Genomic DNA, 23,722 nt, shown 5'->3' on the forward strand with positions numbered 1-23,722 from the left:
AAGATAGTATCGTGAAAATTTCCCGACCGTCTAATTGCTAAATACCTTTTTTAAATTATATCAATTACCTTGATTTCCGGCCAAGAAAAAATTTAATTGGCTAAAACCTGTTCGTGATAAATTCTTGATAAAATATGCCCCGGTCAATAGCAACACTCATAATGAATATTCATGATCATGAGAGAAACATGGTATCGCTAAAAAATAAAAATAAAAAAAGACAGAAAATAACATGGTGGTGCATATAATTGCATCAATGAAGAATGAAAGTAGGGAGAAACAGGCGGGGCCAATTCCTATTGGCATTTGAAAGACAAGCATATCATGAAAGAAATGCTTAAGGGGTGACGATGTGCATAACTTAATTTTTTTTTTTAATGGTAAAATTTATTAATAACCAAGTCCTTGCACAAGACAAATAGAGACCGGTCAAACAAAAACTACAAAGCAAGGACGTCGTATATAGACGGAACCCCCAAAAGGAAATGCATATACTGTACATCTTAAACGCCAATAAAAAACAAACCTCCAAAACCAAATCAACACGCCAAAACCAAAGCTAAAACCCCACTAACCAACATAAACCAAAAATTGAGCCAAAACCTCACTCCATCGTGAATGACCACATAAACAAAATACAAACATCTATCGTCTGCTTCTCACACCAAATCCACTCCGAAAAACCCATCACATCCGTTGAAACCCCTAACAACAACATCTATGTATTTCTGATTATACCCAAATTTACTTAAAATTTTACAATAATATCAAAATCGCTCTTTTATATAAATTTTCTTAAACCTTGATTTCATTCATAGTTACTCTAAAATTTCACCCTCTTTCACCACAAACAATCATGGATGTTCAATCAATCTCTATAAAAGATTAAAGTGTGAATCAAAACATCTTTCATCCATACCCTATTGCATATAAGTAAGTGAATTTCTTCTTTTTGTTCAATGATGCTAGAGTTTCTATTTTGTTCTTGTGCAACGTTGATATGTTATGAACTCTACAAGATGGTTATTTGATGGTGCAGCGCGCACGCATTAACGTTAATTAACATTGTTGAGGTTAACTTAAATTCAGTTTAAGTAGGTACATATGTAAACTTAATTTACATAGTCTACTTAAATTGAGTTTTCATGTACATACTCAAAATAAGATTACGTATAATCATTAAACAAGATTGAAAAGTTTAAAGAAAATATAAACCAGATGAGTTTTTTTTTCCTTTATTCATAAAAAAAAATTGACATCTAGTTCAAATGTAAACATGGTTGAAAATAAAATATCATACAATTTCATAAAAACAAATGTAACCAGATGTGTTTTTCTTCCTTTATTCATAAAAACATGGTTGTAAACATGGTTGAAAATAAAATATCATACAATGGAATATATTAAATTTATTAGTATATTCCATTGTATGATATCTTATTTTACTTTTACAACAATTTCATATCCGTCTCAAGCCAAAATCAATGTCAGTAATCCTTTGGGTTGAGATCTTCTTCATTTTGTAAATAAAATGAAAATGTTCATTGTTGTTGTTTTGAAGTAAATAAATGATATAAATGGGCATAGTTTTATAATTGAAGACATAAGTCGAATATTTATACACCAAAACTTCGATAATGGAACAAATGGAATGAGTATAAACCGGAGATGATCTTAACTCGATGCTTCCAATTTAAAATCGCTATTATTATGAAGGTAAAGTTGGATAAGATTGACTTACCGTCTTATAAGTTCTACTTGGAAGTTTTGAGGGGAGAGAAAGTATTTGGTGGGAGGGGTGAGAAGAAATTAATATTTCAAATAATTATTTTTTAGAAAATGATAAATTAATGTTTATGATTAATATTTTTTTAATTATGAGACTATTATAATAATATATACTCCCTCCGTTTCAAAATGAGTGTCGTTTTAGGTGTTTACACACATATTAAGAAATGCAATGATTAAAAGAAAGAGAATGGTTATTTTACCAAATTATCTTTATTAACTATTGGTTAGTTTTAAAAGTAATATTTTGGAAGTAGTGTGCTGAGTATTAATTGGAGAGTACAATTGAAAAGAAAAAGTTATTATTGCATTGGAAACTGAAAGTGACATTCATTTTGAAACAAATTTTTTTGGCTAAAGCGACACTCATTTTGAAACGGAGGGAGTATTAAATTTATGAAGTTCATCCGAACCCGCCACAATTATTTTTTTGAAGAAGCCAAAAGAAATATATTAAGGATGAAACCAATGAGACCAAGCTAAACACAAGGTGTGTATATCAAGGAATTAAAAGAAAAAGTCAAAGTACAAATAAAATAAAACCATGCAAAGAAATAAAGCCAACAAGCGGCATTGTCTCGTGGAATAACCAATACAAAGAGATGGATTACTCCACCGGGCATTGAAATCAAAAGACAAACTAGGCATAAATACCTTACCACTAAGAATTAAGTTTCACCTGCCACAATTAACAACCATTGTGGCCAAGAAACCAACAATAAAATTATCATATTTAGTAGTGTAAGAGTCCCGTATTGGATGTGAAATGACTTGAAGATATGTTTATAAATGCGAGCAATCATCATCTTATAAACCAGTTTTATGAACTTGTATTTGACCCAACTACATATTTTAAAATGGTATCAGAGGCTCTCCATGATTTTATTAAACCATCTATTATTATGTTTCCGTTATCGAGCTACCTGTCACCTAAGAGAGTGTGTTAAAGAGTCTCACATTTGACGAGAGATGGTCTAAAATAATGTTTAAAATGTGTTTCTTAAAATTAGTAGTGCGGTACCATTTACCTTAACATTATATTTACGAAAATAGCCTTTCAAAAAAACATTTATGGAGATAACAAAGTAGTATTAAAAGTTGAATTTAATCAATTAATACAATCAAAAAGTAATTTCATTGAATGAAATTTTACCACCTTTAATCAAATTTGGTAGAATTTTAAATAAAATCACATTAATGTTAGATAGGAATTATAATAAAGCTTCATAAACATTTTACCATATTTTTACTATTTCCTACGTGATTCCAGCAATACAATCTCACAAAGAGTCTTATAAAAACGTTCTGAAGAACATACATAAACACAAACTTAAGTTATAGATCATAAATTAGAACGTAGATAGTTTGCACAAAATAAAAGTGATAACAAATTTTCACAATTCAACAATGAGTGCACATTCATTTCTTACACTTCTTTTCTTTACCATTTTTTGTTTCATTATTTCTCTTTCTCATGCTCTAAACAATGGTTTCACTCTTGAACTCATCCATCGTGACTCATCAAAATCACCATTCTACCAACCTACACAAAACAAATACGAAAGTGTTGCCAACGCTGTGCGTCGTTCCATCAACCGTGTCAACCATTTCTACAAATATTCTCTCACTAGTACACCTCAATCAACCGTAAACTCTGATAAAGGTGAGTATCTCATGAGTTATTCGATTGGTACCCCACCATTTAAGGTATTTGGCATTGTTGATACAGGTAGTGACCTTGTTTGGCTTCAATGTGAGCATTGTGAACAATGTTACCCCCAAATCACACCTATATTTGACCCTTCATTATCATCAAGTTACCAAAACATACCTTGCTTGTCGGACACATGTCAATCAATGAGAACTACCTCTTGTGATGCACTAGGTTTTTGTGAATATACTTCTAAGTATATGGATGGATCAATTTCACTAGGATCACTACAAAAAATCTGGGAAATAGCGGCGGGTTTATTACGGCGGTCAACTAAAACTGCCACTTTAAACCGTATATAACGGCAGTTTTTGAAGCCGCCACTATTTACGGTATATTCCGGCGGTTTGACCCGCCGTTATAGACAAAATTTTGTTTGACAATTCACATCGCGCATTATGGCAGTTTCACCTACCAGTATTCGCCAGATTATGTTTTTTTAGATTCACGATCTAAATTTAGTTTCCCTCTTCCCCTTTTGGTGAACTTATCCCTCTCTTTTCTTCCCTCACTTTTTCTTAAATTCATTCAATATTTTTTTCCCCCTAAATTTTTCACCAACCCTCTAAATTTGCAATTTCCTCTCTCTCTCTCTCTCTCTCTCTCTCTCTCTCTCTCTCTCTCTCTCTCTCATACACACACACAAAAACCCTCGATCTGAACAAACCCTCAACCTCTCCACTCACATGCCCACAAACCCTCAACGATCACCCCTCAAACAAACGACCCTCTTTGTGATTTCTCAAACCTTTTCCTGTTCTCGGATCCAAGCACCTCCGCTCGCCGCCATCTCTGCATGTCAGCCAACCTCTGTCGCAGATCTAATCAGGGGTGTGCAATTTCTAAAATATATAATTCTATCTCTTATCTATATCTATTTTGGAAATTTATTCTATTCTTTATCTCTTCCTTAGATTTGAAATTTGTTCTTGTTAATTGTTTTGTTTAATTTCTGAATCAGGTTGGGGCTTTTGTTTACTCTGCAATCTACCATTGAATATGTTTACTTCAATTAACTTCATGGCCATCTCCACCAGATACGGTACTTCATTTTCTTTTTATGATTTTTTTCTGTTTGCTCATTCAGTTAAACCTGAAAGATTTATCAGTTTTGAGATTCTAGGCTGTGCAATATTTTGGGTTTTCATGTTGCTTTTTGTTGTTTTGAATTTTAACATTTATATTCTAAATGTGTGGTGTTCTTTTCATTCTGGAAATAAGGCCTTCTCAATTAAAACTTGGGTTATATGTTTATTTTGTACTAACTTTGAATTGTATGTTATTTTTATATTTTTGGGTTTTGCATAGCTGAAAGCTCCAGTATTTATTTTATGTATTGGGGTTTTGTAATTGTGAATGGACTGTTTTATGTTTGACATGTATTATACTTTCTGTTCGGTTATGAATCTTAATTATGGTTTATTGGTTTCAGGTTTCAATAGCACTAGAGTTAGGCTTCTGTACTAACCTTTTGTCCACTTTATTTGCAATTCTTCCTAGCTGAAATTGTGAAATGGACTTCAACAATGAACAAAGAGTTAGGCTTCTGTACTAGAGTTTTTTATGTTCTTAACCGAAGATACAAATCTATAATGAATGTCGCGGAAATAGTAATCTTCAGGTTGATTTCTCATGTTAAGTATCAATACTTTTTTGAACTTGTATTGATGAATCCTAAACAATTATATTAGTTCTGTTATTTCTTATTTTCAAAGCTTGTACTTAATTGAGTAATTTCTTTTACCTTAATTCCATAGTTTAATTAACAGACTCATAATTCATATGCAGTACTATTTGAAAATTGTTTTTGGCTTTAACAAAAATCGGTTCTCAGAACTTCTGATGATGGTCGAAATTGGTTCAATCTTTTCTGAGGTATAATAATTCTCAGAAGAAATTTCTTTCCTTTGATCCTTCCATACTAATGATTGTAATGATTATAGTTAAAGAAAGCTAGCTAGTTTGTTCTGCGATTCTTCTTTATAAGGATAAGTGTATAACAAAATTTTCTCATAATAAATCTAGGTTGAATTGAATGTACCTTTCTTTCCATAATCATATTGGTCTCTTTTTCTTTGCTCTATATCAGTTTTTTCATTTTAGAGTTTAATCTGGCTTCTTTTAATGTTTGATAAGCTGGTTATGGTTAGGTTGAGTTTCTAGTTTGAAGTACCTACTATAATAAGCTGGCTTTCTAGATTGTGTTGCCTCCAATACTTAATACTTTGGTTGGAGAGAAAGTGATTCTATGCTCAGCCTCACTTGCATCAACAACATATGTAAGTTATCTTTCTTTTACTTCTTATTACATGCTTCCTAATGTCTATAAGCTCTCTTCATAATATATTTTGGTGCAGGCTTGGCTTTCTGGATTAGCATGGGCACCTTGGGTAAGTAAAATTGATAACTTTCTATATCAAGTTTTACTTTTACTATGCATCATGTACTTTTACAGTGCCCTTATACAAATTTATATGCTTATATGGCTTGCTTAAAATTTCATTACCTGCATTTCCATGATAAAAGTTCACTATTGTAGGTACCATACTTAGGTGGCTCATTTGGCATTATCTATTTCCTTGAGAAACCTGATGTGCGTGTTAGATTAGCTTTCCTCATATTGTTATAGTTAGAATCAATGGTCTTGACTCCTGATATTGCCATTAAATATTTTATTGTCATGTAGGCATGTGCTATTATTTCAAAAGCATCAAGCTCAACTAATCAGGTTTGTTTTCCTTTTTTTCATCTCATTCTATTATCCTTTTTTTTTTAGAAGATCTCATTCTATTATCTAAACATCTAATCAGAAAGACTCACCAAACATTATTTCATATAATTTGATTTCTCTGATGGCAGCTCTTGTTCTGGTTTAGTAATTGGTGTTTTTCTATTCTTCACTTAGTCTTGCTTTTCAGTTATGTGTTATGTATTACCATCCTGTTATATAGTCTATATAGTTTTGCATCTCTTTCCTTTTGGGGAGTTATTGATAGAAAGACAACTGATCAATGAGAGGCTGATTTTGAAACTCTAGTTCCTCTTTTAATACATTATTTTTTATCAAGTTGCTATTGTTGTTTTGTGAAATAGCATTATGTGAACCTTATTTGATCTATATGTATGTGTGTGCATGTAGAAGAGAACTTGAAGGAGAGCATAAAATTAGGGAAATAAGGAGGACCACACATACATGGAAGAGATCAGAGATAAACTCTACAACATAATTAAAGAGCTTAAGTTTATTTTATAAACGTTCATGAGGTTGCTGGACTGTGTTACACATTGTAATATTACAATTTATGTATAAAAATAATTTATACTAGTTCTAATAATTGTTATTTAGGTGATTTGTTCAGGTCTTTATTTATTTTTATTTTTTTTTTATAAAAAAGGCAATTGTGGCGGCTCAAACTGCCACTATTTGTAATTTTTTTTATTTTTAAAATGGCTATTATGGCAGTTCAAACTGCCACTATGCGCACTTTCTTTTGTTGTGAAAAGTGTATATTCTGGCGGTTTAAACCGCCGTATTAACCAACAATTAGCCGCCATTATATTCAATGCGTATTGCGGCAGTCTGCATGGCGGTCCGTATTAAACTGCCGTTTTAAACTTTGTGGCAGGAAAAATTTCGGCAGTTTAGAAACTGCCAGTGTGGTATATAGCGGCGGCTAAAACCGCCGCAATAAACGATTTTTAGCCGCCGCAATTCACGCAATTTTTTGTAGTGGATATCTTAGTGTGGAGACTCTTACATTAGATTCCACCACCGGCTACTCAGTTTCATTTCCCAAAACAATGATAGGATGTGGATACAGAAATACAGGGACGTTTCATGGCCCAAGCTCTGGTATAGTTGGCCTTGGAAGCGGACCTATGTCTCTTCCATCTCAATTGGGTACATCAATTGGTGGAAAATTCTCTTATTGTTTGGGTCCATGGTTGTCTAACTCAACGAGTAAACTCAATTTCGGTGATGCCGCGGTGGTTTATGGTGATGAGGCTATGACAACTCCTATAGTAAAAAAATATGCACAAAGTGGTTACTACTTAACATTGGAATCATTTACTGTGGGAGGCAAATTAATAGAATTTGGAGGACCTACATATGGTGGTAATAATGAGGGTAACATTATAATTGATTCTGGTACAACATTTACATTTTTGCCCTATGATGTTTATTATAGATTTGAATCAGCAGTAGCAGAATATATTAATCTGGAGCATGTTGAGGATCCAAATGGTACATTTAAACTTTGCTATAATGTTGCGTATCATGGATTTGAAGCTCCTTTAATCACTGCACATTTTAAAGGTGCAGATATTAAATTGTATTCTATTAGTACCTTTATTAAAGTTGCTGATGGGATTGCTTGCTTGGCTTTTATCCCATCTCAAAGAGCCATCTTTGGAAACGTGGCTCAACAGAACTTGTTGGTTGGTAATAATCTTGTTCAAAATACTGTTACATTTAAGCCTGTTGATTGTACCAAGCCATATTGAATGTAAACTCGTTACTTCATGAATTCATAATAAAACATGCATTATATTTTATTGGTTGGATGTTATATATTTTGTTCCAGTTACATTTATTCTTTTTATTTTTCTTTAAACTTGTTTTTTCTTTTTTTCTTTTTTTTAAGGGAAAAGGAAACTTGCCAAGAAAGCAACCCCCACAAAAATATATTAAAAACCAAAAGAGAGGGGGGACAAAACCAAAACCCTCAATACATCAAGAAAATCTACCTTATTTGTCTAAACATTTTTTTTTTTTTAACAATATCTAAACATTTTCTTAAGATTATATTGTTTGAAATTTAATTGTTGCTTTTTCCCAATCCGTGATTACAATTTTATAGTAGAGAAGTAATAGCAACGTACTCTTTAATGAAAACACACTTTTTAATACGGTCTTTTTTAAATTATAAAAACCTAAATCGTTAAGGTGAAATTCGAATTATTAGACCTTATATATTAATATGTAAAATCTGAATGTATATATCTTTTTAAGAATATAAAATCTAAATCTTTTTTATCAAGAGTTAGTGTGAAATGTCCTCGTGAGCTTAGTTCTGTTGGTATGGACAATACATAAAATATGCAAAGGTCCGGGGTTCGAACCTCGGCCACCACAAAAAAATAAAATAAAACAATGGTTGAATTATAAAGACTTTTATGAAGATATAAATAGTCAGTGGGAGATGCTTTTTGGAAGAATGCGAACAACTTTTTTTTTTTGAAAGGTCAACAATTTTTAATTTTTTTTTTGAAAGAAGGTCAACAATTTTTAATTGTTTTCCTTATAATATGTATATATATTTAGATAAAACATACATATAGGAAACGGTTAATACTATTGTTTTTTTTTTAGAATAGTATTGTTAAAGACAAGACAGTTGTATTATATTCCTCAAAAAAAAAAAAGACGAGACAATTAATACTTTTTCTATGAAATTGGGTGTGTATATATAATTAGGTCATAAAAAAGAAACAGTTAATATTTATACAAAATTAAATAAAAAGGAAACAGTTTTTCTTTAAGAAGAATAAAAAGTAAACAGTTTCCCTAAAAAAAATAAAAAAATAAAAAGTAAACAGTTGATACTTTTTTTTTATGTAGGCAACAGTTAATACGATTAAAGACGAGACACCTAAAAAGTAAAAATTTAAATTTTGTTTTTGAAAGAAGTAAAAATTAAATTTTGTATTGGCCAAAATAGTTTTTTTATATATTAAAGTGTATCATATTTTATTTTTATTTTTAATACTGTGTCATATTCATCCTAAAAAGCACCGACATATTCGTTTCAGATGTTTATATGGGTCAGCACCGATAATGATAAATCACTTGATCCCAAATGAGAAGAAGTTATATTTTCAAATGAAAAAATAATAATAAATTGTGTCATATTCATGTACAATATAAATTATGCATAGCTCAGTTGACATGGACATGCATTGTTATATATAGAGGTTGGGGTTCGAACTCCGGACACCCTACTTATTCACCATGAAAAAGGTGAATTCTAGTCACTAGACTATCTGAAAAAAAAAATTTATGCATAAATCAATTGATCTGAAATGATAAGAAGTTATATTTTCAAATGAACCTGAAATATGTATCTAAATGAAAAGAAAATTATGTATGTGTTTGATATACTTCTGATCTATATATAAAAAAAATAAAAGACATGAGAGTAGAGAAGATTGAATCAAGAGAGCCATTATGGTTCATTCAATATGAGTTGGTCTCATCTCCACAATATTGAAATTATTCAATATGATGTTTAATATCAATTCTTCATGGATCCCACAAATTCACAAAAACTTCAAAGGGGTTTTGTCTAAACTCGATCATCACGAAAACTTACATATTGACACACATGATTTACCTCATACATTCGTTTTCATTCAATGATACATAATCATTTTAGACCAACAATACATACATACTTAGTTTGAATTTATCCATTAACCTTGTCTTTCACACATCTTCTTTGATTTTGTCATGGGCTAAACAATGCGATTTCTCTATCATTACCCTTGCTATTCAAATATCATCGCCACCAATTTTCGCATCTTGATCTAATGATGCAATTTGTTCCTTCACCTTACATGGACTTATCTTCTTATTGTCCTTCTTCCTCACCGGTCCAACCTTCCAAACGTCTTGATAAAGAAATTTCAATTATAGTTATGATCTTGCAAATCCAAACATCAAGAACTCAGCAATTTAATAAACCTAAAATAAAATTTGGGGGTAAATACTAAAAATTTGGAGAAAATGAATTTGGGAAAATTGGGGGGAAACCAAAATAGCAATTCAATTACCTTTTGACAAAGGGCAAAAGATGAGTTCTCTTCCAAAATTAGCATTAGTTCTAGCAACTCTAATAATTGCAATCCTTTCATAATGAAATTTTAGAATTACCTATTTCTTGATTTCACACATGAATTATTGGTTTATCTTGTGTCCATTGATTTGAATATACAACTCTACCTCCCATCATTTTTATTTGAGTAAATTACACTCCCCTTTCCTCAAAGATGCTTGAATTACACTCCACTCCCCTCTTATGTTAAAATATACACTTCTCTCCTCTCTTATTCAAAACATATTAAAAAAAAAAATTATAATGTTTTGAATAAGTAGGGAGAGAAGTGTATATTTTAATATAAGAGGGGAGAGAAATGTAATTCAAGCATCTTTGAGGGGAGTGGAGTGTAATTTACTCTTTCTATTTTTGTGTAGGTGAGGAAGAAGATGAAGGTTATATGGTAGAGGAAAAAAAGGTATCCCTTGCCAAATCTGATTTCAAAAAAACAAATAGTTTTTTCAAAAAATGTACAAATACCGCTTATGACGTGTCACTATCCATGAAACACTCTATCAGTGTCATGTGAACATTTAACGAACACGTCACCATGCCAGACGAAAAAAATACAAAGGACTAACGTGTCTTAGGCTCTGTTTGATAAAAACAAGCTATAAGCTAGCTGATAGCTGATAAGCTAGCTGATAGCTGAAAAGCTAGCTTATAGCTGATGACTGATAGCTGAAAGCTTATAGCTGAAAAGCTAGCTGTTTGAAATTAAAGTGTTTGGTAAAATTAACTTTTAAAATGAGCGATAAATATAAAATGACATAAAAGTACATGCATCTTTATTTTTTTATAAATTACATTTATAAATATTTTCAACTTATATATTTATCTTCCTTCAAAACAAAAAAAAAACTTATATATTTATCTTAAATATTTAATTTATTTCAAAGTATTTTTTATCTTCAAAATGAAAATTGTGATTTATGAATTTAATTGATATATCTTTTTAACAAATCTTGTCTGACTTCATTTTTATATTTTTTTTAATGATTTTTTCTTTTTATTTGAATCAGTAAATAAGTCAAAAGAAAAAAAATGATAATATGAATATATAAGTTCAATAGAATGTGTGCCTTTTGGAACAATATTTCAAAGAACTAGAATTAATCCTAAAAAAAAAAAAGAACTAGAGTTAAAAAAATAAAAATCAACGGAAAAAAAGAGAATTAAAGAAAAATGAATAATAGAGTGGTAGCTAAGTGCGCTGTTTTCTACAACAACAAAAAAAAGGAACGTGGGCAGTTTTTTCCTTTGTAGTGGGCAATTTATTTTTATAAAAAATAATATTAAAGGTTAAAAGTGGAAGAAAATGTAAAAAGCTATCAGCTATAAGCTAAAAAGCTACTTGAAATAGCTTTTCAAAAAAAGCTATAAGCTCATGAGAATAGCTTGTTACCAAACATACCACATTTTCATCCAGCAAGCTTATAAGCTAGTCCAACAAACTATAAGCTAGCTTATTTGTGTTACCAAACACAGCCATAATCACATCTCCTTCCTTTCTCAACCGTATGGTTAACATAATATGGTATTTAACAGGACTCTAAACAAACATGACCCTCTCTCATGAAAAGAATATGAATTCGATTCATTCAAACTCAATGATTAGTCTAGTAGCATACTCAAAGACCATAATTTTTTTGGGAAGACAGACGAAATGACAATAGTCATTGGAAACTCACATCCATAAGTGGAGTAGTCGGGGTTCGAACCCTGATAACAATTTCGATATTTTTACCACGAGTTAGAACTCATAAGCATAGACCATAATTATAATGTGTTAAAAAGTCTAAGACTATAATGTAAAAGTATATAAATATTGTAGGGCAGTTTTGCCTCGTGAATCATCCTATTCCGGAAAGAATCAGTTTGTTGAATTTCAAGACCAAAGCTTCTCTTTTTCTTATTTTGCAATGCATTATAATTTATAACATTTAATTGATACCATGCATCTTAGATTGAAGTTACGAAAAGTTTTATCATATTCCAATTTCTTCACACAATGATTTTCAAGATAAATTCTTTTCATAAGAAAAGGAGATTTATCCCGGTGATGCTCAAATGGCCAAGAGTTATGTTATACATGCATGCATTTATATACTCCCTCCGTTTCAAAATGAGTGTCGCTTTAGCCAGTTTCAAAATGAGTGTCGTTTTAGCCAAAAAAATTTGTTTCAAAATGAATGTCACTTTCAGTTTCTGTGATGGGAAATGATATGTATAGCGAGGAATTGGATATCGAGAATTTCACTGTTTTTCTGCTAAATACATTTCCTATATTACACCCATCACCTCCATGATTTCTGGACTAGAAGGCCTTTGATTGGCTAAAACTTTTTTCCTCCACTCTTTAGGCGAACAAGTCATTGCTTAGAGAATCGAGGCAGAGTGTTGACCTTTGAGTTTGAAATTTTTCTAGATTCTTTGTATTCCCTCCCACTTTTCAAAAATATTAATTACCTATACTATACACCCTCCGGTCACTAATATAAGCAAAATTCTACTTTTTAGTTACATTCAATTAATGATGTATGTGGTCTTTATTATATGTCACATACATTATTAATTGAATGTATCTAAAAAGTGATTTTTTGCTTATATTAGTGACCGGAGGGTGTATTACACATCTGGAAACACACTAAAATCACATAATTAAAACGTTAAGGATAAGAAAACTGAGGTGCTTCGCAATAAACGTCAGCTCGACACCTTTTTATTTCATCAAGATGGCTCAAATGAAGACTTCCATTTATGTCCTTTAAATTGTGCAGACATTGTGGCCCTATAAAATTGCTCACTTTTAAAATTGCTCATTCACACCCATTGAGCAGCAGTTAACTTATTATGGTAATTTTCGGGTATGAATAAGCAATTTTAAAAGTGAGAAGAACAATTTTCTGAAATGAAATTAATATAGTGTTATATAATTAGTAAGAAAGAGGCAACCGGAAGCCCCAACTCTTGACATCATGATCCGGTTCTTTGACTTCAAAATAGTTTATTTCAATTCACCATTTTTATTTCAAATTACAGAGAGTGGATTCAAGTTACTTGACTCATTTAAATTGAATCACAAGTAATTGAATGTATCTTTATGTCCGTATGATCTCTTTAAGATATAAAATTATGTAAAAGACAATTATGATAGAATTATAGGAAAAAATCATTATATATATATATATATATATATATCATTATACCCAAAAAATTGAATTTATATCATTATATATTTTACCTAATGATATACATTTCAACTAATGATATACATTTTAACAAATGATATACATTTAATATAAACCGTCCCAAGATCTATGTCAACATCATCAAGATTAAAGCTATCTTCCTTTTCAATCTTCACACCATCTTCAGCCTTCTTCCCAACAACAATCTTATCTTCTGGATCAAGATTTTCAATAATGTACAAATCTTGGTCATCTCCTATGACTTCAACACCCGTCGCCCGACATAGTTCATTGTAGTCAACCATCCGACTGATATATCTATCAGGTCAGCTTTCAGCATCATCACGACAATGTTGTCTCCATAGCGGGCAAGTGGGAGGAATATGACAATTATCCTCAAATATATGATCATGAAATGGTTGTCATTGACATGTGTCATACACATCAATCGCTCTGTATGTGGCGGTTCACCGCATAGAGGGAAGAAGGTTTCAGATCGCCCTTTCTCAATGGACAATAGAACAACGACGTGGTTGTATCTCCGTGCAATGATGAAACCCATATCCGGCGTGGTCATCCACTTATCCGGTGGTGCATGACCAATACCGCAATATGTTAGAGCGCCTAACACCTCTTTATACCACCTATCATCATTAATCATTCATAATCCATGAGTAAATGAGTATGAAATGAGAAACTAATTAAGTAGAAAAAGTTAAATTAAGAGATGAAAAAAAAAGAAAGGATTATTGTATGAAAAAGATGATGGTGAACTATAATGAAAAAATAAACATTGGTAGATATGATGTTAAATAAGAAACGAAATAGACAAAGGTAAACAAAGAAGAATTTAATGTAGAGATGAAGTAATTGTTGATGATGATATTATTGAAGAAGAAGATAATGAAGAAAAATAAGAAGAAGGAGGAGGAGGAGGATGAGAATGAAGAGGAGGAGTAGAAATGAAAATGTTATGAGAAAAATGATAGATGAAAAAACTAATTATATAAAGAGTGGGTATTATATAGAAAAAATCTGAATTTTTATGAATGAACATTCCGAGGAACTTCTTCAATACAAAAATTGACTAAGAATATTTCCTATTCTAATAATAAAATCTACATTGTCTTGCATAATTTGCACTTTTTCATTTTCACTTTAAGTAAGAACAGCTTTAGTGTATGCTTGGTATAAATGAAAGTAAACATTAAAAGCCAAAACGGTGAAATGTAGCCTAAACTTCCCTACTTGTGTGTGGAAGGGTAGAAAACGTGTCTACTGTTTCATCCCAACATGAGCACATTTTTATCCACATGATATGGAACTAGTTCCAAGTTGTGTAATAAGTCAAATTAGTTTATCTTTTGGCTTGTTAATCAACAATGGTTCCTGAGAGTATATAAATGGTGCCATGCAACTTTTTTCCTTTATATTCTGTGATGAACAAAACAAGACTATTTTCTAATAACAAAAATAATTCAAACTTTTAATTACTATCAAACTTTTGATAGAGACTTTTCGAGGTGCACCCCACACTTTACGACAAGGGTTAGCCTCCGGCAAAAAGCAGATTACTATTTATTTCAGCATAGGAGAAATGTTTGGTCGTGTTTTTCTCATTTTATTACTATCATGTGTTATTCTACTTGAATTTGGGTTGAAAAAATGCAACTCATTGATAAACGACGCTCTCCTGTTTTAAATTAAATGTCCAATTAAATTGAAATGAAATATAATACCAATGCTGTATAGTTGCTCCAAAGAATCATCTATTTTAATTAAAAGTTGCATTTTTAGAAACATAAAAATAAAATTTAAAACAGGACCTCAAACAGGAGAACCTTGTAGACATCAACAAGCATACAAACAAAATATCTTAAACAAGGCAGCATAAATACTTTCAAACCAAAAATAGCCACGGTGATTTTGATATGGACCATGCTCTACATGAAAGTACTGCTCATCTGTTGAGATGGTAGTGTTAAAAATGTTAATGTTGCCCGTCCACCGTGGTGGGAAGAATGGGCATCTCATTCGCCACATACAGGAAGAGAGTCTCACCATAGTGGTATGTGAAGAACTCAGGATATCGAAAACCATGGTCAAGTCAACGGTGGCTGCATCATCAACTACAACAAAGTGCGTTTGACAGAGACAAAATAGGAAAAACATATACAAAAATCCAGTGGTGAAAAAGTTGATGAGGACCAAAGCACAACGACCAACAACAGAGTCGACTAAAAGAGAACCCAAGCAAGTAAAATCTGTACCAAGTGAGAAGCCAAGAGAGCTTGGAGAGAAACTATGATGAACTTGGAGAGAGGTAGAATGAGTTTGATTCTGTGAGTGACTCATGTGGAATAAAGTTCAATCGCTTGTTAACAAAAAAACGGATTTATTCTGCCAACTCAAGTATTAGTACAATAACAGACCCAAAGAATCCAAGTAATGGGAATACCTACTGGAGTCAAAGACACAAATTATGCGTTAGAAAGTAGAAAAAAAAAAAATAAGACCAGAATATGTAAAGAGTTAAAATATATTCAAAATGGAAAGTAAAATATAAATAAGTTACGGTTTTGATGCCTAAGCCATCAGTCAGTACAACTCTCATTGGAATTTAGTTCCATTGGGATGCTGAAAGTACTAGTTTGGGGTGATTCAGTATCCACTAAGAGAACAAGTTACTTGTATGAGTTCTCCTATGCTTCACTAATTAATGGATTCCAAGGAGTTACTGTGTCACGCAGTAACGGCTGCCGACAGTTTGATCAGAAATGAACGGCTGAGATCCAAATGTGTGAACATTGGCCAAACTATTGTGTAAATTTGAATCGTTGGGTCGTTTTAATTTCTATGGCCGGGATAGACTATTGTGTGATGCATTTGCAACATGCGATGTAGGTCCCTAAACTTGTCTATCTCAGAAAAACGTATAAATCTAACTTCTTTTCAATTAAATCGACTTTTTTCAAAAGGGAGTATATTTAACATTCAAATTAATCGACTTTTTTCAATTAAATCAGATTCTACTGCATGTATCTATCTGAGAATTACTATTATACAGAAAAGAAGACATTGCTGAACTTTATTGAATCACCACAAGTGTTGAAAATTAGTTTATACAGAAAAGAAGACATCAGAAAAGAGACTCACAGTCACCACTTTATGTCTGGTGATTCAATAAACTAGTGTTGAAAATTAAATCTGTTTCTTCAATTGCTGAAAATCATCCCAAGTAAAATAAAAAAGTCATTACAAACTCAAGACAAAACATGAAGAACAAAAGTCAAATCCTTAATAAGAAAAGCAAAAGTCAAAGACTATATGTTATCAATAATGCATGACTTCTCTGCTTATAGGGTGGACGGTTGTCTGCTCTTGGATGCAGTATTCAGCGATAATGCGCTGGTCATCTAGTCCCCAATGAAGCGGATACGGATGTCGAGGGTTGACTTATCTTGGATGTTGTAACTGGCAAGAGTCCGGCAGTCATCATCTAGATCCTTACCCGCAGATTTCAGAAATTGGTGGTGCACTGGGATTCCAATCTTGGCAAGAATCTTCGCCTTCACATTGAGTATCGTGTCTGAACTCTCGACACTCATGATCATATCTTTATGCAGGCCTATTATGTAGATTTGCATCTGCACCAAAATCGTCATTAAATCAATAAAAGCAAGTTTTGAGACTGATATTTGAAGAACTACTTATCCAAAATTGAAAAACAAAAGATACTAACAACCTTAATTTTGGCTTTTGAAAAACTAATGAACTCGCGAAAAAATGCTAGCGTATAAATTCAAAACATAAAAGAAAATAATAAGACTTTAATTGGAAAAAGAACCAAAGCAATGAAAAGGAGGAGATAGGATGTACCTTGGGGGTTATGCTTTCTTCTTCACGCTTCCTCTTTCCAGGTTTTTCGATATACTGCAATAGATTCTCAATGGCTATACAACGCTTTAAGGTAACGCGTTTTGAACAATGTAAATGACACTCGTTCCCAAATTTACAACAGCATTTATAGCAAACAAGATGACCATTATCACACTGAATTGCAAAATAAAACAAAATCATCAAATTAGGTTCTCAATCTATCACACTGAATTGCAAAATAAAACAAAATCATCAAATTAGGTTTTCAATCTATCACACTGAATTGCAAAATAAAACAAAATCATCAAATTAGGTTTGCAAAATAAAACAAAATCATCAAATTAGGTTCTCAATCTATCACACTGAATTGCAAAATAAATCAAAATCATCAAATTAGGTTCTCAAATTAGGTTCTCAATCTATCACACTGAATTGCAAAATAAAACAAAATCATCAAATTAGGTTTTCAATCTATCACACTGAATTGCAAAATAAAACAAAATCATCAAATTAGGTTTGCAAAATAAAACAAAATCATCAAATTAGGTTCTCAATCTATCACACTGAATTGCAAAATAAAACAAAATCATCAAATTAGGTTCTCAATCTATCACACTGAATTGCAAAATAAATCAAAATCATCAAATTAGGTTCTCAATCTATCACATTGAATTGCAAAATAAAACAAAATCATCAAATTAGGTTTTCAATCTATCACACTGAATTAGAAAATAAAAAAAAAAAACAAAAATCATCAAATTAGGTTTTCAATCTATCACACTGAATTGCAAAATAAAACAAAATCATTAAATTAGGTTCTCAAGCATTTGCTTGGAAAGATTATATAGGTGGGTTTTTTAGGCATCAAAATAATTATTGTTATTATTATTTTTTTTGACAAAAATCAAAATATTATTTTTATTTGGCAACAAAATACACAAAAAGAAGACAATGCACAAATTTATTGAATCACCTGACGTAAAATATCTTAGAGCTGCATGGAATGTGACAACTAAATGACTATCTTAATGACAGAAAATAATTAAAATAAATAAGTATATCAATTGACATGCATACCGCAAAGACAGGGATAGTCAAGAATGATAAACAAATGGAACAATCAAAAGCATGACGATTTGAAATCTTCAGAGAATGAGATGTTGAGTCTTCTCCTCTGTGTAGTGTCTTTCGTCTTGTGTTTTTATGTGCTCCCGAAAAGAGAGGGTTTGAAAAAGTATGTGAGAGAATGCTTCAAAAGTTTGTTCACATTTATAAATAAAAAACAATTTTTTTAAGTTTATTGAATAATTAATGTATTAGATCTATAAATGTGTCCAAATACATTAGTTATATAATGAACCTATAAAATTGTTTTTTGTTTATAAATGTGACCAAAAAGAGCATTTGTTTCAGGCGGCAGAGAGGTGAGGCTAAAATGTACCTATGATAAATCTTTAATTTTTTTAATTAACAGTTGATATTGACCCTTATGTTGGATCTAGGGTTTAGCGCGTACACATAATACTTTCACCCTTACAAACTTTCCTAGTTTACATTTTTTTAGTTTGATTGAAAACTCATTTTGGCCATTCACAATTTTCGTGCATGTCAATTTAATCCCTTACAACAATAAAACCCAAACAAATCTTTAGCATTTTTTGCATTGGGGACAAATTAATTAATCTGACTTAGTATAACACAGAATGACTAATTTGTCCCAAGTTTGAGAATGTCAGGGATTAATTTGAGTTTTGCTTTTATTACGGGCTGAATTGGTCCACACAAATATTTTGAAGGATCAAAATGAATGTTTACTCTTTATTTTTATTTTTTTTACTAATTTAGGTTTAAAATTTTGGTTACGAAAATTAAACTAAAGTTTTTCCGAAATTTATTCAATTCCAAAAAACTTTTACATGTGAAAATATTTTGTGGAGGTGAAGTCAAATAACAAATAAGATAAAATTGAAATTTCTTATGATTTGTCGGAGTGAAGAAGTCTAGGGCGCAGGGCAAAAGTTTTAGTTGAATTTCTTTCAAGCAACATAAAGTAGATAAAATAAAAAGAGAATGACAAAGGACCGAGCGGGGGACGAATTTGACCTGGTGAAACCACACAAAAGTGGAGTCATCTCCAACGAGTATAACAGACTGTCAACTTAGATCAAAAGTAGTATTAAGCAACCCAGAAGGGTCAATAAATACAATCATGAATGAAAAAAAACACCATCACTTGCCAAAAAATGAAGCAATGAACATACATTGTGCAACCCAACACATCTGTAACAGTTCAATTTGTTAATAGATTATTATTATATGTTAAAAAAAAGAGCGAAGACCTATTTTTTTAATTGGTAAACCTATTTTATTAAATCTATCTGCAATATTGCAATTTTTAGATGCAGGTGAGCTCGATAATGAAGCAATGAACATTCACTTTGCGACCTAAAACATCAACACCAGTTGAATTTGTTAATAGATTATAAAAAAGAGTGAGGCCCATTTTTGTCCTTGAGAAAAGTTACAAGACCCAGTTCGGTCTCTGAAAAAATGAAATCAACTTTTAGTCCGAGAGAAAAATAAACCAGGACAAGTTAGTCTCTACCTCTGAAGCATAGGTACTCCAAACATGGAGAAGTACTGGTACCAGGTACGCACCCGTACCAGGTGTGCGTATGGTACTTGTAATTAGTACTGAACCGTACCTATTTTTACTTAGTTATTTCGTCATAGTTGGTGCAGCAAAAATGTACGGGCGTTAAAAAAATAACCAAAATTATCTTGCTTTTGATGAAAATAGTACAGGGGATGCACAAAAAAAAAAACTCTCAAGCAGCATGATGATAGAAGTGTAATAATTCACTTGAATTTTTTATTTTTTGTAATGTTTTATACCAACGTGTACCTTCATTTTTTAAAATTTTCCGTATTACGTACCCGTAGCTATGCAGCATAGGTCTCTTCCCTCTTTATTGTTTGATTGATGAAGACAAGATAGGGAAAAGAAAAGAAAGTGAAAAGAATAGTTTATTTAGTAATTTGGTACAGGAAAAAAATGAAAGGAAATTATGATTGAAAAAAATGTGTATTTAAAAAATGACATAAATAGATTGCCAAAATAATATATGGATTTTTTTTTGGTAGAGTTAAAATAATATATGGAATACCATATTTCTTCTGATGGTGAGAAAAACACAAGAAGTGGGGGTTGAATTGTGTTTTGAAAAATTCTTCAATTCTCCTAAAAACTGAACACACTGATCAGAAGCTAAGTGAAACAGCTTCTGAATTGATAAACAGAATCTGAACACAGCGGAATAAAACAGAGAGAGAAGAAGAAAGACACAAAGCAATTATACTGGTTCCTTCCACAATCCGGAAGTAGTCCAGTCCCCCTTGCACTTCCAAGGAGATTTCACTATAATGTAATATCTGATTACAATTGCTCAAGCACACAACAAGAGACTTCCTTTGCTCAAGCACACTTTGCAAGAGTCTTCCTATGCTCAAGAACACAATCAAGAGACTTCTTTGCTCAAGCACAACTGCAAGAGACTTCTAACTAAACAAAATTACACAGAAAATTGTTTAAGGTTGAACACTTGATATACAATCAGAGGTGCTCACAATACAAATCAGATACAGACTCTAAGACTTAAGAATTTCTAAGATATGACTTTGAGACACAGAAATTCTAAGTGAATGCAGAACAATTCCAGCAGAGGTTTGGCACTTGTAAAAATGTTGAGAGTCTTTCGTTCAGCATTGCCAAAACTCTAAGTCTTCACTCCTTTATAAAGAGGTGTGAGAGAGACGTTGTGAAATTGCCAGCGCATCAAAAGAGTCGTTGTTGAAGCTTGATCTTCACCAATAATCTTTTGCCTGATTTGGTTGTTGTCCTATGAAGAACCAATTTGAAATCCATTCCCATTGTGAAGGAACATCTTTGTAGGCATAACTGTTATTTTGGAGTTGTTTTCTTGTCCTGTAGCGTAGACACAAAACAGAGTAGTGGAGAAGGTGGTTGTACAGTTTGTACTTAGTACAATGTCAACGCTTATTGAAGATAAGCTTCCAATGCCTTCAAATCTTCACCAAAATGACCGTTGCAAATTTCCACTAGTCTTCTGCAGTGTTTTCGAATCCAATAGACAGCTTTTGAATTGTTGATCCTTGAATCTTTAGCTTGTGGTGATAATCAGCTTCTGATGAGCTTCAGCTTCTGATGAAGTTGCTTCTGAACTATCCGCTTCTGATGACTTTTCCGCTTCTGATGACTTTCACCTTCTGATGACTTTCAGCTTCTGATGAAGTTCAGCTTCTGATGACATCATCATTCTCCAGGAGCACACTTGTCTTCAGATGCACTTTTGTGTTCAGATGCACTTTTCTTCAGATGCTTTCAAGCTTCCTTTTCTTGATTCCTTAGCTCTCTTTTTGTTCTTCAGAACCTTTACATGATGTAAATGTTTAACTATGGTCATGTACACTTGAACAAATATTATCTAGTCCAATTTACAATTTTTAATACCTTGTTATCATCAAAACTATTTAAGGTTCATTGTTAAACACATTTTGTTCCAACATCTTCTAAATAGATTAACATAAATGTATTTCTTCTATATGCTTACTTCTACCAAACAACATTGGATTCTTAGCCAAATCAACATCTGATTTGTTGTCAATGAGCAATGCAATGGGTTCGCTGACTTCAATTTGTAATTCCTTCAACACAAAATCTAACCATATTGCTTGACATGTTGTTAAGCAATATGCTACGTACTCAGATTCACAAGATGATAAAGCAACTACTGGTTGTTTTTTCGTACACCAGGATATTTGAACATCAAGGAACGTAAGAAAGCATCCAAAAGTGTTTTTTTTTATCTTGTTTATCTCCATACCAATTTACACCAGAGTAAGCTACTAAATTCATATTGGTTTCTTTTGCATTTGCAGGGAACAATATACCATATTTCAAGGTTTCTTTGATGTATCTCATCAAGCTTTTGGCTGCAAACAAGTGAGAACTTTTAGGTTCACTTATCGCAGTGAGCCTACAATTTGTATGAACAATGTAGGGTCAACTAGCTCTCCGTCTTCATTATTTACAAATTTTATATTCACTTCAAAGCACGATTACAACTCATCATATTGAACCTGTTTAATATGTTTATTACATATTTCTTTTGGTGCATAATTAATCTGTGAACTCCATTCCAAAGAAGTATGTTAACTTTCCCAAGTCAGCCTTGTAAAATTCTTTCATCATCTGTGTTTTGAATTCTTCTATCTCAGTTAAATTTCTCACTGTGACCACTACATCATCAACATATAAAGAAGTATGTTACCTTTGCTATTTTTCACATACACTCCATATTCAACTTTACTATTTGACAAACTTTTGTTGAACCAGAAAGTGGTCAGTCTTTTGGTCCAAGCTCTTGGAGCTTCCTTCAATCCATACAAAGCTTTATGTAATACGTAACACTTATACTAAACTGTCTAGAATATCTAGCATGCCTATTAAACTTGATACTGAATGCATTAAAATTACAACAGAATTTGTTCGAATGACTATAAACATCATTACAAGTTCGTACATATGATTAAATAACATCTGTCAAATACATGTTTGAATACATAAGAAATCATCTATAGCTGATACGAAATGTGTATATGATGGTAAATCATCTAGCTTCATGTTTGCCTCTTCTTGTCACGATCAACCTGCTTATCTAAAAGAAAATAAAAAGGATTGGGGTGAGACAGGATGTCTCAGTGAGTTCCACCTATCCTAGGTTGTAGGCGATCTCAGGGAACCTAAGATCGCCATTTGTCTGTACATTTACCTAATTTAGGATTTACTATTCTATTTTGCATAACTTAGCGATCGGGGGAAAACTAGGATCGCTAACTATATAATATCATAATTTCTGTCATAAACATATTCATAATTAAGTTAGAATGTTAGCGTTGTACAAACAATTATTATCTTAGTTCATTTTACGGAGTGGATCCGAGTGGAGTAACCCCGAAATCATTCGCTCTGATAACCGGCTAAATACCCTATTTGAGGGCTAGAACCGGACTCGTCTTGGCGTCGCGTGGGCCATCCATTTGGAACGTAATCTGATCCAGACATAATTTGGAGCTTGTCTGAGCCACAACATATCTGATTATAATTTGAGCCAAAAATTTGCTTACAAATATGACTGTATATTTAAATCTCTGGAATATTCATGTCCATGGATTTGCAACGTTGACAACGTCAA

At 32.0% G+C, this 23,722-nt stretch overlaps 2 protein-coding genes across 11 annotated transcripts; one reads left to right on the forward strand and one right to left on the reverse strand.

Moving 5' to 3' along the window:
- Positions 1–3,195: 3,195 nt before the first annotated feature.
- LOC146898235 (aspartic proteinase CDR1-like) lies at positions 3,196–8,005 on the forward strand. Of its 10 annotated transcripts, XR_015021597.1 has the most exons (8): positions 3,745–4,330; positions 4,461–4,541; positions 4,932–5,120; positions 5,288–5,374; positions 5,636–5,778; positions 5,857–5,889; positions 6,039–6,227; positions 6,642–6,875. XR_015021597.1 is itself a non-coding variant. In XM_085732992.1 (3 exons), the coding sequence occupies exons 1-3, from the start codon at positions 3,196–3,198 to the stop codon at positions 8,003–8,005; spliced, it is 1,251 nt and encodes a 416-aa protein (XP_085589118.1). The 10 variants fall into 10 exon arrangements, 2 of the variants coding, with proteins under 2 accessions (XP_085589118.1, XP_085589117.1); XR_015021596.1 differs by having other exon boundaries at positions 5,857–6,227; XR_015021598.1 differs by having other exon boundaries at positions 5,650–5,778; positions 5,857–6,227.
- Positions 8,006–16,655: 8,650 nt separating this feature from the next.
- Positions 16,656–23,592, reverse strand: LOC146898236 (uncharacterized). The gene is made up of 4 exons (XM_085736524.1): positions 23,516–23,592; positions 18,525–18,696; positions 17,448–17,621; positions 16,656–17,215 (listed from the first exon to the last, which is right to left on the reverse strand). The coding sequence occupies exons 1-4, from the start codon at positions 23,590–23,592 to the stop codon at positions 16,985–16,987; spliced, it is 654 nt and encodes a 217-aa protein (XP_085592650.1). The 3' UTR covers positions 16,656–16,984.
- Positions 23,593–23,722: the final 130 nt, after the last annotated feature.

This window comes from Medicago sativa, chromosome 8, assembly GCF_051527215.1.
Source record: "Medicago sativa cultivar Bolivia chromosome 8, Bolivia_mono, whole genome shotgun sequence".
Lineage (NCBI taxonomy): Eukaryota > Viridiplantae > Streptophyta > Magnoliopsida > Fabales > Fabaceae > Medicago > Medicago sativa.